General features: G+C 37.2%; 1 protein-coding gene across 1 annotated transcript; it reads right to left on the reverse strand.

The window, feature by feature from the left end:
- Window positions 1-201: 201 nt before the first annotated feature.
- FBXO4 (F-box protein 4) lies at window positions 202-12,967 on the reverse strand. Its single transcript, XM_028098023.2, has 7 exons — window positions 12,777-12,967; window positions 11,309-11,544; window positions 9,403-9,623; window positions 5,903-5,978; window positions 5,621-5,796; window positions 1,916-2,091; window positions 202-757 (listed from the first exon to the last, which is right to left on the reverse strand). Exons 1-7 carry the CDS (start codon window positions 12,963-12,965, stop codon window positions 668-670), a joined length of 1,164 nt encoding a protein of 387 aa, XP_027953824.1. The 5' UTR covers window positions 12,966-12,967; the 3' UTR covers window positions 202-667.
- Window positions 12,968-13,541: the final 574 nt, after the last annotated feature.

The following is a 13,541-nucleotide window of genomic DNA, read 5'->3' on the forward strand; positions in this document are numbered from 1 at the left end:
TTTCTCTATGAGTATGGAATAGAAGTTGGCTTTAGAATCTTATGAACTTTCAGTTATGTGAAATAGCAAAAACTTCCAGGAAAGTTATTTTCACTGAATTAGTATTAAATAGGATATAAAGTTAATTTCTACTGTTTCAGGAAAAAAAAAAAAAAAACAGAAGTTGTATGGCCATAACAATAAGTGCAATTCCAATGAATATTCCAGTCTTTAAGCAGTATATTTATTAAAAATAGATAAAAACTTCTTTTTAATAACCAGTTAAGGACCTTTGAAAAGAACCTATAAAAGCTTAGCAAATTTTCTATTCTCCACCAGGGCAACCTTTGAACTGAAATTAGAAATCACAAAGAATGAGAGAAGTACCAACTTGTCCTTTCCAGAATTTAATATTTTAAAAAAAGAAAATATAAAAGTTATCAAAAAAAAAAGTCTTAAAAGGTTCATTCAGGGGCTAAATGCTAGCACTGAAACTTTTTTCTACAAGAAAAAATTGATTTAAGGTAAAAAGTAAAAATTATGTAAAAAACTGGGCAGTTACAGCTGTCCCAATATAAAGCCCACCTGCAAAAAGGCAGGACAAAATTGGCTGACTGAGCAAATATCCACATCATGACCTTAGCAACAAGCTTAAAGTGGTTTCAGTTCCCAAGGTCTAAAAGGAGGATCATCTTGCATGCTTAGATTCTACTTCTTCAAGAATCCACTGAATGCCATTCAAAAAACCAGTTAGAGTTTCAGCCTCTGTATCCTGGACCTATGAGCAGATAAGAGAGACCACTGTAAGAAACTAAGTCCAAAATCTTATGATTAAAAGAAACATTTTTCTAGATACTAAAAAAAGAACAGGATTTTAAAAATCCCAGTAAACTTTGGGTGAGTCATTCAAGTTTTGTCTTCTAGAGAATTTAGAAAAAAAAATATGATCTTCTGTCTATAATTATTACCAATATGAGGCTTATTACTTATCTTGGAACTCAGTTTTGGGAATGGGAAGAACTACCATTTCCATGACTTGCTTGTATGTATTAGAAAAAAATTCCTCTAAAGAATCCACTTTGAAAATTAAGACATTTTTCAATGTAATTCAGCTAGCCAGCTGATAAATGTGATATCCAGTTGCAAAAATGTATTTTTTAAGACTGCCACTCTTCCTAATGGTAAGCTAAAACTCCCACCACTCAGGAAGGTATAGCTGTATCAGTAGCTTTCCAGCTGTGTTCCAAAGAGTCTTCAGAACTCCATGGAAGGTATATGGGGAGGAAGGAAGAAAATCCTCTAAGTTATTAAGCATAAGTATTTCCAATTTTTATTTTCCTTTATTTTACTTAGGGGCTTTCATGTAAGGTTCCATTTGAAGAAAGGATTCCATGATTAAAATAAAACTTGGAAAGCAAGAAACAATAAGATGAAATTTGTATTTCTGATGACCCTTAAAGCATAATATTTTAATGCTGAAAAAAACCATGATACTGGCATTTAAAAAAAAAAAAAATCCCCGGGGCACCTGGCTGGCTCAGTCGTTGGGCGTCTGTCTTCGGCTCGGGTCATGATCCCAGGGTCCTGGGATCGAGCCCCACATCGGGCTCCCTGCTCCGCGGGGAGCCTGCTTCTCCCTCTCCCTCTGCCCCTGCTTGTGTTCCCTCTCTGGCTGTCTCTCTCTCTGTCAAATAAATAAAATCTTAAAAAAAAAAAAAAATCCCCAATTGCTATCTCACTGTATCTATGATAGGAAAGTAGTGAGCAAATGATCAGGTGAAACTTATTGATACCAATCAAATATCTCCCACTGATTAAGCTATTAAAACTAACTTTTGAATGCTATTTCATTAAAGAGAATGAGTAGGAAAGAATAAAATCAAATAGAGAACAGTGAAAAATAAGATTTTTCTCACCAGAGAAGATAGGACCTTACCATCCATGGGTGGTTTAGATGATTTAGACGCAGCTCATTAGCCAAATAAAAACAGGGCATTCTTTTTACATTTGCTTGAGAAATACAAGATAAAACCAGCATAGGTCTTCCTGAAGATCCAAAAGCTGGATCTGTCATTGCCATAATACGAGAAAATTCATCTTGCCATTCATGTCCTAGAGAATGTAGTCAAAACCCTTAATTTGCATTATTTATAAAGATTTTAAAAATAATAAAACAAACTTAAAAACAAAACAAGGAAATAAAAAAATTACCAGGATCCAAACATAACAAACTGCCTCTACTGCTGTTCATTTACAGCTGTTCATTTACTGATCTGTCACAAAATTACATTAGGTAACCTTCAAGGATAGGAATTTCAGTGAAATTAGAGGAAAAAGTCACAGTACCATTCAGATGTCTCCATATTTTAAAGGAAAAAATACTTTGATATAGATATTTTCCTCTCATAAATTTTGTAGCTATCACTACCCTTTTCTTTCAAAGACCTTAGTTTAAACACTTTAAACATAGACTTGGGTCTAGCACTTTTATTCAAACTAACAATCTCTGCCTTTCATTGGACTGTGTAAATCACAGACATTGTGAGGTAGTCAAAATTCTAAAAGGACCCCCAATGTCTCACACCCTTGTATAATCTCTTCCCCTCTGAGAGTGGGAGGAATCTAGAATCAGTGATATCATTTTCATGAGTAGGCTACATTGTAAGACACAGCTGACTTCAAAAATGAGCAATTATCCTCAGTGAGGCTGATCTATCAGGAAGGCCCTTAAAGAGATGAGGTTCTCCTGGTGAGAAAGATTCTCCATTGCTGGATTTGAAGAGAAGAGGGAGTCACAAGGCAAGAAATGAAGATACCTTCTAAAAGATGACATCAGCCCCCAGCTAACAGTTGGCAAGAAAACAAAACCTCCATCCTACAGTTGTAAGGAACTGAACTCAGCCAGTAACTTCAGTGTGTTAGAAAGCAGATTTTTCCCAGGAGCCACCAGAAAGTGCTGCAACCCATCTGACCTGATGTCATGCTGTGCTGACTTCTGACACAGACCTATGAGCTAATTAATAGGTGTTGTTTTAAGCCACTAGCTTGAAGGAAATTTGTTATACATTGACAGAAAAATGAATAAATATTTAATGTCATTATCAACAGGGTGCATTTAAATCTAATCATATACCTCTTAGATTTTGACTTATCCCATCTGTTCTTTGTTCCTTTATGCCCCTTCTTTGGACTAAGATTTGTAATGGTTCCATTTTATCTTCACTACTGGCTTATTTAATTGTACCTCTCTCACACTTTTTTAGTGGTTACTCAAAGATTTACAATGTACATTTTCAACTTAGGAGTCTACCTCTAGATAGTATTACACAACTTCACATATAGGAGAACCTTATAACAATGTATTTCCATTTGTTCCATTTGTTTGTATTGGTATCATATATCTTACTTAAAAGAATCATATACCCACAATATATTCTTACTATTTTTCCTTTATGTATTATAAAAAAATTTAAATTAGGAAAAACATCTTATATATACTACATTGCTTCCATCCCAGGGCTCTTAATTTTTTTTTTTTTTTTTTGATGAAGACCCATTTTTCTATCTGGTATCATATTCTTCTGCCTGAAGAGCTTTCTTTAGTATTTCTTGTAATGCAAATCTGCTGATAATGAACTTTCTCAGGTTTTGTCCGAAAGCCTTTATTTTGCCTTCATTTTGAAAGATATCTTTGGATACAAGATTTTCCCCACTTTGTAACACTGTAAAGATTTCCCTTCATTGCCTTCAGCAATTCTTTCAGGAATTCTGTCCTTATCTTTCGCCCTCTATATGTATGCTTCCTTCTGCTTTGCTGTCTTCAAGATAATCTCTTTTATCTTTGGTTTTCATCAGTTTGGCTATAATGTACCTAGATTTATTTTTATGTATTATTATTTTTTAAAATTTATTTGGAGTTCTCTGAGCATCTTGATTCTGTGGTTTGTTGTCTTTCAGTAATTTTTAAATAATTTTGGTCATTATCTGTTCAAAAATTTCTTTTTCCTTGTTCTCTTTCTTCATGTTTTGGGACTCTAATTACACATGAGTTAGACCAGGTATTGGCATACTACGGTCTATGGATCTATTTTTATAAATAATTTTTTTAAAACATCCATGCCCATTCATTTATAAATTGTCTATGGCTACTTTTGCACTCTAACATCAGACTTGAGTAACTGTGAGAGATCATATAGCTTATACACCTAAAATATTTACCATCTGGCCCCTTAAGAAAAAGTCCACTGATCCCTGAGTTGTTTCCCTTGATGGGTTCTCCCAGTTCTTGGATGCTCTGTTCCTCACTCCTACTCTTTTTTCTGTGTTTTACTTTGGGTAATTTCAATTTATCTTCAGGTTCACCAAAGGTTTCTTTTGCTGATAAATCCACTAAGGAAAGTGTTCACCTCCTATATTTTCATATTTAGCATTCCCATTTTACTTTTTCACAGCTTCCTTCTCTCTGTTGAAAATCCCTGTCTGTTCACACATATTTTGCATCTTTTCCACTAGATCCTTTAACATATTAATCATAGTTATTTTAATGTCCCTTTCTGAGAGTGCCAACATCTGAGTCATTTCTGGATATGGTTCCACTGATTGCTTTATCTCCTGAAATGGGTCATTTCATTTTGACTTTTTTGTGTCTTATAATTTTTAATTTAATGTTAAATGTTTTATGTAGAAGAACAGTAGAGAATGAGGTAAGAGAATCTATTCCCAGAAATGGGCATGCTTCTTCTGTTAGACCACTAATGCAATGGGTTGATTCCAACTAGTCAGTAGTAGTTGACCTGGACTTAGTTTTTGTTGCTCTGCTTAACTTCAGTGCACCACAAACTTTCTTTCAGCAATGTTGCTACCTTGTTCTGAGTGAGATAAATATATTATATATTCATGCCCTAACTTATTCACAAAAGATTTGGGATAAAAATTACAATACTGGTTTGTGGCCCAATAATATTCTGATTTGATGCCTAAACAGCATTGTGAAGGGCAATTATTCAGAATATGTAGAGATGTAGAGAGTGTTCTTAACTAAGCTACTTAATTAACACTCCACCCCACACATCTCTCTATCTGGGTAATTAAAACTAAGATAAAATTTTCCAGTTATCTGCATAAATTATTTGAATAGAGCTAACAGCAGACAAAATATCAATAATAAGTGCAGAAGCATACAACAAAGAAATACTATGTAGTTATACTATCAAACTTTGACATGCATCAGAATTCTGTAGGTGCCTATTAAAAAAAAAAAAGATGCCCCATTCTGCGTGGAGCACTGGGTGTTATGCTCAAACAATGAATCATGGAACACTACATCAAAAACTAATGATGTCATGTATGGTGATTAACATAACAATAAAAAATTTTGAAAAAAAAAAACAGATGCCCAAGAAACAACCAAAATCTATGAACTATAATCCATCAGAATAGGAATCAGGCAGCTGTTTTTAATAAGCTCCCCAGGTGATCCTTATGCACATCAAGGTTTGAGAACTCCCTATTAACCATGTATGTGGTCACAGAATCACATTTATTAAATTAACCACCATGTTCTTAAGAAGCCACAGTAAAGCCTAAAAGGTATTTTATTTGCTGCGCAAAAAAGTTGTCTTAAAAAGAAAATAATGCTTACTTTTATGAGCTTCAGCATTTGCAACATAGATGAATCCATCAACAACTTCACACACCTTCTGAATTTGTGGAATTACAGTATACCGGCTTCCTTGTTGATCATCTCCTTCATTCTGTACGCTGAACATCTTGTTAACTGCACTTGTATGCTCTTCTCTTGCTCTATCTCTTTCCTTTCTATAAGAAAAATATAAATATAAAACATAAATACTAAGCAGGCTCCACCCCCCCAAAGTACCCAAGTCCTAATGCCCCAGGCTGGCCACCACGTAGGCAGCCTTACCTGGTAGTTGAATATAGTATCAGGATGTTGAATTTATGTTGGTTGCTCAACTGAAAACTAACTCCAGATCCAATACCTAGAGAAGAAAATTAGTTATCAAAACAAATCATTAATAAATATAGAAAAAGATCACATTGAAAAAAATTATCCAGTGCAAGAAAAAAAGAGCAACCAAAAAGCCCATGACAAATTATATATAGCTTTGGAATAAAATGAAATGTTTATGTTGAAGAAAAGGTGCTGTATGCAATTTTCATTTAAATGGTAATAATAGAAACATGGATAAAGAACAAATAGGCTTATAGCATTCCTTTCTGTATCATCATGTAGCAGCTGCATCATTAACAGCTACTAATATTTATCAAGACTAAGACTTATTTTCCAACGTTTTTGTTTCTCATTAGTCATATACTCCATGTATACATTCAGTGAAATGGCTTTTTCTCCCTCTGAAAATGATTTTAAATTGATGGGGAGTCACCAATGACACTGTAGAAAATTGAAGAAATATTCAGATACTGAAATTTGAAATCAAACTTGGGTTATAATCTTGAATTTGCCACATTGCCATTTTTTGTGAGCCTGTTTTGACATCAAAATACAGAAACAATACTGGATGCCTGGTGGCTCAGTCAGTTAAGTGTCCAATTCTTGATCAGCTCGGGTCATGATCTCAGGGTCGTGAGAATGAGCCCCCCATTGGGCTCCACACTTGGTGGAGAGTCTGCTGGAGATTCTCTCCCTCTCCCTCCTCTGATGCCCCTCCCCCTACATGCTCTCTCTCACTTTCAAATAAATAAATCTTTAAAAATATATATAGAAATAATACATACTTCTTAGAGATGTTGTAAGCATTAAATGAGATTACATATGTAAAATTCCTAGCAGAGTGACTGGTAAATAACAGGTACTAAATACTAGCTTCTTACTACATTTATCTGAATTATTCAATATTGTTACTTGTCCTTCTTTCTTAACCTCTTCCCTTCTTTGGCTGTGTTAACACTCGGGCTGATTCTCCTCTTGCCTCATGAAAAGATCCTTCTTTCTCTCATGGCTATACTTCTTTTTGCTATACAAATGCCCTTTTAGATCTGTCCACTTCTCTCCATCCTCAATCCCTCCTTTTAGTCTAAATTATCATACCCTCATCTGGACTTTTGCAATCACTTCTAACCAGTCTCCTACATCCATTTTTGACCCCCACTGTGCATTCTTCTGACAGCAACTGGAGAGATGGCTTAAAAATGCCTATCTCATTATTTCTCTTTCCTTCAAAAAGATTGCTCTTCAAAAACAACTTAATATAATCTTACCTCTACTTTAGGACAACTCCACTTTTCATATCTTTAATCCCCGTATCATAACCAATCTAGTTGTTTAAATTAACCTGTCTTGCCATCTTATGTCACCATTCCAGGTAACACATATACAGAAATCTTGGTGGCTGGACTGCAAGCATGACCCTAGTTCCCTGGCCACCAGGTTTGGTGCACAAACTCCCCAAAGAGATCATAGAAACAAATTCTACTGTTATTTCTGATCTTTGTTTTCATCGGTTTAATTTCCAGAGATTACCTTCTCAACACATCTAACCTCAACCCAGTACGATCTCTATGCTATTCTGTACCACACTGCCAACAACCCATCCCCTCATTCTTCCCTGATCTTGCAGGGTTTGAGGCATAATTAGATTTGCATTTGTAAACAATCATTTCTGCTGCTGTCTGGAGAATAAAACTGACATTTCATGATCAGTGAATTTCGCCATATCCCCAACCTCTTCTTTAGGTGTTCCACCTCATGGCCTTACCTGAACTGGCCTACCCTTAGGGGCTACTTCTCTTCCTCTACACTCTCAAGTAACAAAACTGCTTCTTCTTTCACATTTCAGGGTAAAGGCGTGGGGTCAATGTTCTCTTTACTCCTCAATGCCACGTCCTTTTACTCACCCTCTTCAAAACTCCAACTGTTTGAGATACACCATTCAGATGTAGTACCATCATCCCTTCCTCAACCTCATCATTTATGAATCTCCTTTTGATAACCCCTTCCTCCAAACATTCACTGAAGATTTCAGCACCTGGTTCACAATATTCCTCTCCATCCTCAGAAACTTCCAAGTCCATGTGGACACCATATGATTCCCAAATCTTGATTTCTAACCCAAATCTTACTCTTGAGTCATTTGTTCATTTATTCATCAAATCTATATTGAGTGCCTACTACATGCCTGACATCAAACACAGCTATGAACAAAGCTGGTAAGACTCCTGCCCTAATGGAGCTTCCATTCAAGTGGATTGCTTATAGCAGGCATCTCCGCTTACATCTCCCAGAGTTATGAGTCAGCATATTCCAGAGTAGCTGTCCTTTTCCCTATAAAGATCCCTCAAAAAACTTTCTCTTCCTCCTCCTTATCCTAGTGAATGGCACTATCAACCAATATGAAAACCACATCAGAAATAATGCTCATACATATTCAGTCAACACTGTATCCTTCATATGTTTTCACAATATTACAGTTGTTTCTGAAAGGGTCTCCATGTTTTATAGCCTCTTCTAATCAATTTTCCACTCAGGAGCCAGATCTTCCTCAAATGCAATCTTGATCATCTCACTCCTCTGTTTAAAATCTTTCAACAGCTCCCAAATGCTTAAGCATGGCATACACGTCTTCTCACCTAGCCTCACTCTAGACACATAGAACTACTTCAAATGTGTCATACGTATCCAGAGCTTTGTGCTTTTAGAAATGTAGTTCTCACTGCTCACAATACTTCTGTCCCTTTTTTTAATGGTCTATTTTAACTCATCCTAATGACTCAAATAAGGCATCATGTTCAACGAAGAGCCTTCTCTGACTCTTATCTTTCTATGCAGGAGCTAATTACTCCATATTCTAATCACCTATATACTTACCTTTGTCCTTACCAAGACCAAGTATCTTCAGGGCAGACAAAAATTTTTGATGTTTGTTTTAAATAGCTACACCTCTAGCATCTAATAGGTGCTCTCAATAAATGAATAAGCAAAGCATAAGCAAGATTATATTGTTACTTATTATAACTCCTGCTTGCCAACTAACTACATGATAATTGTTTTTATAGAAAGAGGAGGAAGGTGTTAATTTAGCTCTTTTTAAAAATTCCAAAATATATCACAGTACTTTGCACATAGTAGATGCTGAATGGTTTTTGCTGTTAACATTCTTTTAAAATATGGTAAGTACTGTACAAACATAACATATAATTTACTTGCACATAATCTTATATTCTAGATTACACAAATTTGAGGAAATAAGAGGAAGCTCACTTCTCATAAAAAGTAAATCAACTCTTTCAGTCCATTGGGACCTGGGGAGGAGGGGTGCCTATTCACAAAAGTACTATATTTCATTATATCAGAGTTAATTAAAAATTAATTTCTTATGATTTAATATTAGTGTCAAGCTCAAAGTGTTTTAACTATTATATACTACACATTAACATGAAAATTACCATCAATCTGCCTCTGAGGCAAACCAGCTGTTGGGCAAAGTTCCTCAGAAGACATTAAGCTCAACACCAAAGACGTATTCAGTTCTTCCAAACCTGGTCCAAACATAGCAAATCGTGGTTCATTCTGAATAATCAATGAGTGTAAAAATGATGTGACAGCTCCATACATAGGACGGCTAGATTTCAAGGATCTTCTTGTATATGGACAGCACATTTTATAGCTGTATAAAATTGTCACAATTAGAAAATTAACACAGAAAAAAACATAACCAGTTATTCATTTAACAATAAATAGTTTATTGAGAACCTGCTAGATACAAGAGATACAATAATAGTTCCAATCCTCATGGAGGGAAGTGGGGAACAGACACATTATAATATGTATGCTGGATGCCATGACATGAAAAAGCAAAGGCACTCTGGGAGTAGAAGTGGTCCAAATGTTAAGGAAGTCCTCCCCAGGAAGTGGTTACATACTTTCTAATCTTTCATTTAGATTTTCTCATGGAACACTTGGTCTAACACTTGGTTCAGTCATAAAAACTCAGTTATAGTATTAACTTAAGTTTTTTCATCTGCATTATTTGAGCAATAACAATTAACCCAGGGTTGAAAGATCAGAAATTAATTTATATGATTTAAGAAACAAAACAATGAACAAAGAAAAGAAGACAAAAAAAGAAACTGGTGGTTGGCAGAGGGGAGGTTAGTAGGCGGGTGGGTGATATAAAAGGGGATTACACTTATCGTGATTAGCATTGAGAAATGCATAGAATTGTTCAATCATTATATTGTATATCTAAAACTAACAGAACACTGTATGTTAATTATACTTCAATAAAAAAATACTTTACATGATCACAAATGGTAGTTACTATGATTACTTCTATTCCCGGGGAAAACTTGGTTCCACAGCATGATATACTTGATGGTATGGTTGTTTGTGGGACAATGTAGAAGTAACAACCAGCAAGTGAGAGTACAATAGCACTTACTGAAATTATATATAACATATCACATACATTTTAATCAAGTAGTTTCACAAGACTTGGCATTTAGATTAGAATAAGGAAAGATGTGAATAACTCAAATAAAATATGAAAAACAATCCTGTATCTAGATACTAAATCTAACAGAGTAAAACAATTCTTACCTAAAACGTAAATATTTTTTAAATTTTATTTACAATGCCTTAAATTTGGGGCCCTCAGTAAAGTAGGTTATATCCAGATCCAATGACATTATATATTTTTAAGGTGGCATGACACGGTTCCAATCTGAACAGTCCCGTATAAGCTATATGACTTTAGGCAAATCCATAACCATTCTGAACCTCAATTCCACATCTAGAACACAAGGATAATACTTTCTTATTGGGTGATGGCTAAATAAGTAAACATATATAAAGCAACCCTCATAGAATCCAATATACTACAGTTGCTCAACAACATTAATTCTCTCAGCTACATGATATTTAAAAGTGTCAATGCTTTTGGGTGGTAACAAAATCTTATTTCCCAGAACCTTGAGAATGGTTTTCTTCCCTGCTAAAGAACTGGTCTCTGATCACTAATCATTCCTTTTTTGGATACGGAAAAGTATTCACTATTTAACAAAATGATAAGTGTTCTAAAGATGATGAAAGTTTTAAGAAATGTTTTACTTCTTGGCATGTGAACTATCTACAAGTATTCAAATACTCTAGAATCAGGCACCACAAGTAAATAACAAAATGTGAAAACTGAAAGGGTTGTATGAAGGAATTTAAGTTAATCCCCAGCTTTTACAAACACAACCAAATTCCATGAAATGAATTAGTGGCAAAGTCAAGACTAATTTATACTATTGACTTGTGATACAGTCAAATTTAGTATCTTCGTTTTAATTCATAAAACTAGATACTTACACTGCCATGTAGTCAAAAAATGCACCATCAGTAACCTCAGATATAGGCTTTTTTAAGATTTCTAGATTTGGAAGAGACTTCCAGTCAACAGAAGACCAAGAAGGAAGATCCCGCAGCAGAAAATATCTCCACAAAATTGGATCTCGTACAGTTTCATTCCAATAATGGCTCGTACTTCCCAACTGACACAGATCATGAGGTGAAAGAAATGACAAAATATATAGCTGTACGTCAATCTGAAACAGAAACCACAAATAGGTATTAGGGATGAAAAACTTACCTTAAAAATAATAAATTTTCTGATAATAAATTACAAACAAATAATTATTTTATTAACTAGGAATCCAAAGGTCAACTGGACAGTCCATCTTTTTAATAATTTTTAATAATTATATCATGAGGAATTATTGTAGATAACCAAAGATCAATGTAACAGTATTTTTAATAATTGAATCTATAATTCTGAAGTTATTTTCCTGCCAGCAGAAGAAAAACGCATCTGAACATTTAATTTGTTGACGCACTGAAACAGTCATGAAAGACCAATCATTGTTCTGGTATTTTTCAAGCAAAATAACCAGGTCCTTTAATTTCTCCTCATGGTATTTTGCCACAACATATATCTTAACAAATCACTTAAGGAAACAATCTGGGCTTCAAAATAAAACCTTTATCAAATCATTTCTGATTTTGTCATTAGTTCTAATCAAAGAGTAAATCTGCCATCTCCATCTTGCTCCATAAAATCTATATTTCAAAGAACTTCTCCAAAAGGAAGAACCTTGGAGGCATTCTAAACCTACAGTTTTTAATTTCTGATGGACGTCAGAGGGAGGTGTCAACAGTCCAGCTGAGATACAGAATTTGTATAATTTCTAAGAATTTCTCCTCTCTCCCATTTTCCCATCTGCCTGAAAAGTTTAACAATAAATGATGTGTACAATTCTTGTGGGCTGCTGTAACTTGCGGCACCTCTTAGTCACTGCCAGTTAAGTGTGAGTTCTGTGCCCTGAAATACGCGCGGTAAGAGCAGAGCCATGACTTCCTCGCAGCGTTTTGGTACACCGAACCGGAGATGAAAGGCGCGGAGCACACGGTCGCTGAAGGCTTTCCCAGCCTAACCAGAAACTCGGCCGTGGTCTCCTTATTTCCTTAACCTGACGTTCGGGGTGTTCTAGGGCCAAAACTTGTTTTGGGGGGTAGAAGACCTAAGGGTGACCTGGCCGGTTACCAGGGCGCCCCTGATGGTGCGTCTCGCTGCGACTTTCGGTCCGTCTGCGAGCACTAAAGGTCAACGCCTCGGCGTTTCTGGTCAACTGTTGCTCCCAGGTGACGACACTGGCCGGAATGGCGGCAGGACTGCGGCAGACACAGACCCGGGCGCGGGGAAGCCCTCAGAGGCCGCCGGTGCGTGGCGCCCCTCCCAGTGCGGCCCCTCGGTCCTCCGCGGCCGGTGGCCGCCACTCACCGGCAGCTGCGTCAGGGTACTGGCCTCCTCACCCGCCTCCTCTTGAGAGGCCCTCGGCGCTGCCCTCTCCTTGCCCACCGACTGCCAGAAGCTCCTCCAGCCGCTGAGGATGGCGGCCTCTAGCCGGCTCCAGTCGCTGTGGTGCGGCTGAGGGGAGCTGCCTCCGCTGCGTGACTCGCTTCCCGCCATGACCGCCGGCGCCTCACGTGACGCGCCGCAGGGTCACGCGCGCTCCCCGCTCCCGGCGGCCCGCCGCCAGCCCCGCGCCTACCTCCGTCCACGTCGCCCCGCGCACAGCCTCGGGACCTGGAAGGGAACGGGGAGGTGGGCCAATCACGTGTGTTGTCCTCCAACCGAGCTTGAAGCTCCCGCCGAGAAACTGCCCCGTTCACTTCGGGCCTCAACCCCGCGAACCTCACCCGGTCGCGTGAAATCTCTCGCCCCCTTATAAAGTTCCGTTACTTCTCCCAAAGTCGTTCTTTCTGTCTGGGACCCATTTCCACTTAGTCGGGGCCTAGGTGGCCCCTACTTACTCGATAGCTGGCCCTCTTCCGCTACCTTAGGCTTAATAGCCAGTTGCTTCCTTCTCAGCATCGCTGTGCAGTTCTTTGTTTTTTGGTCTCCGATTTACTGTTTGTCTTCTTGGGAATTAGCAAAAATGGACCAGGGGGGTGGCCAGGGGCCCAATCACGAAGGACCTCATGACAAGGTGAGGAGTCTATATTCTCTCTATAATTTTAGGTACATTCAAAAACTCCCAAACGT

This window comes from Eumetopias jubatus, unplaced genomic scaffold, assembly GCF_037043125.1.
Source record: "Eumetopias jubatus isolate StellerSeaLion01/CBP00866 unplaced genomic scaffold, mEumJub1_p1.0 scaffold_5, whole genome shotgun sequence".
Taxonomy (NCBI): domain Eukaryota; kingdom Metazoa; phylum Chordata; class Mammalia; order Carnivora; family Otariidae; genus Eumetopias; species Eumetopias jubatus.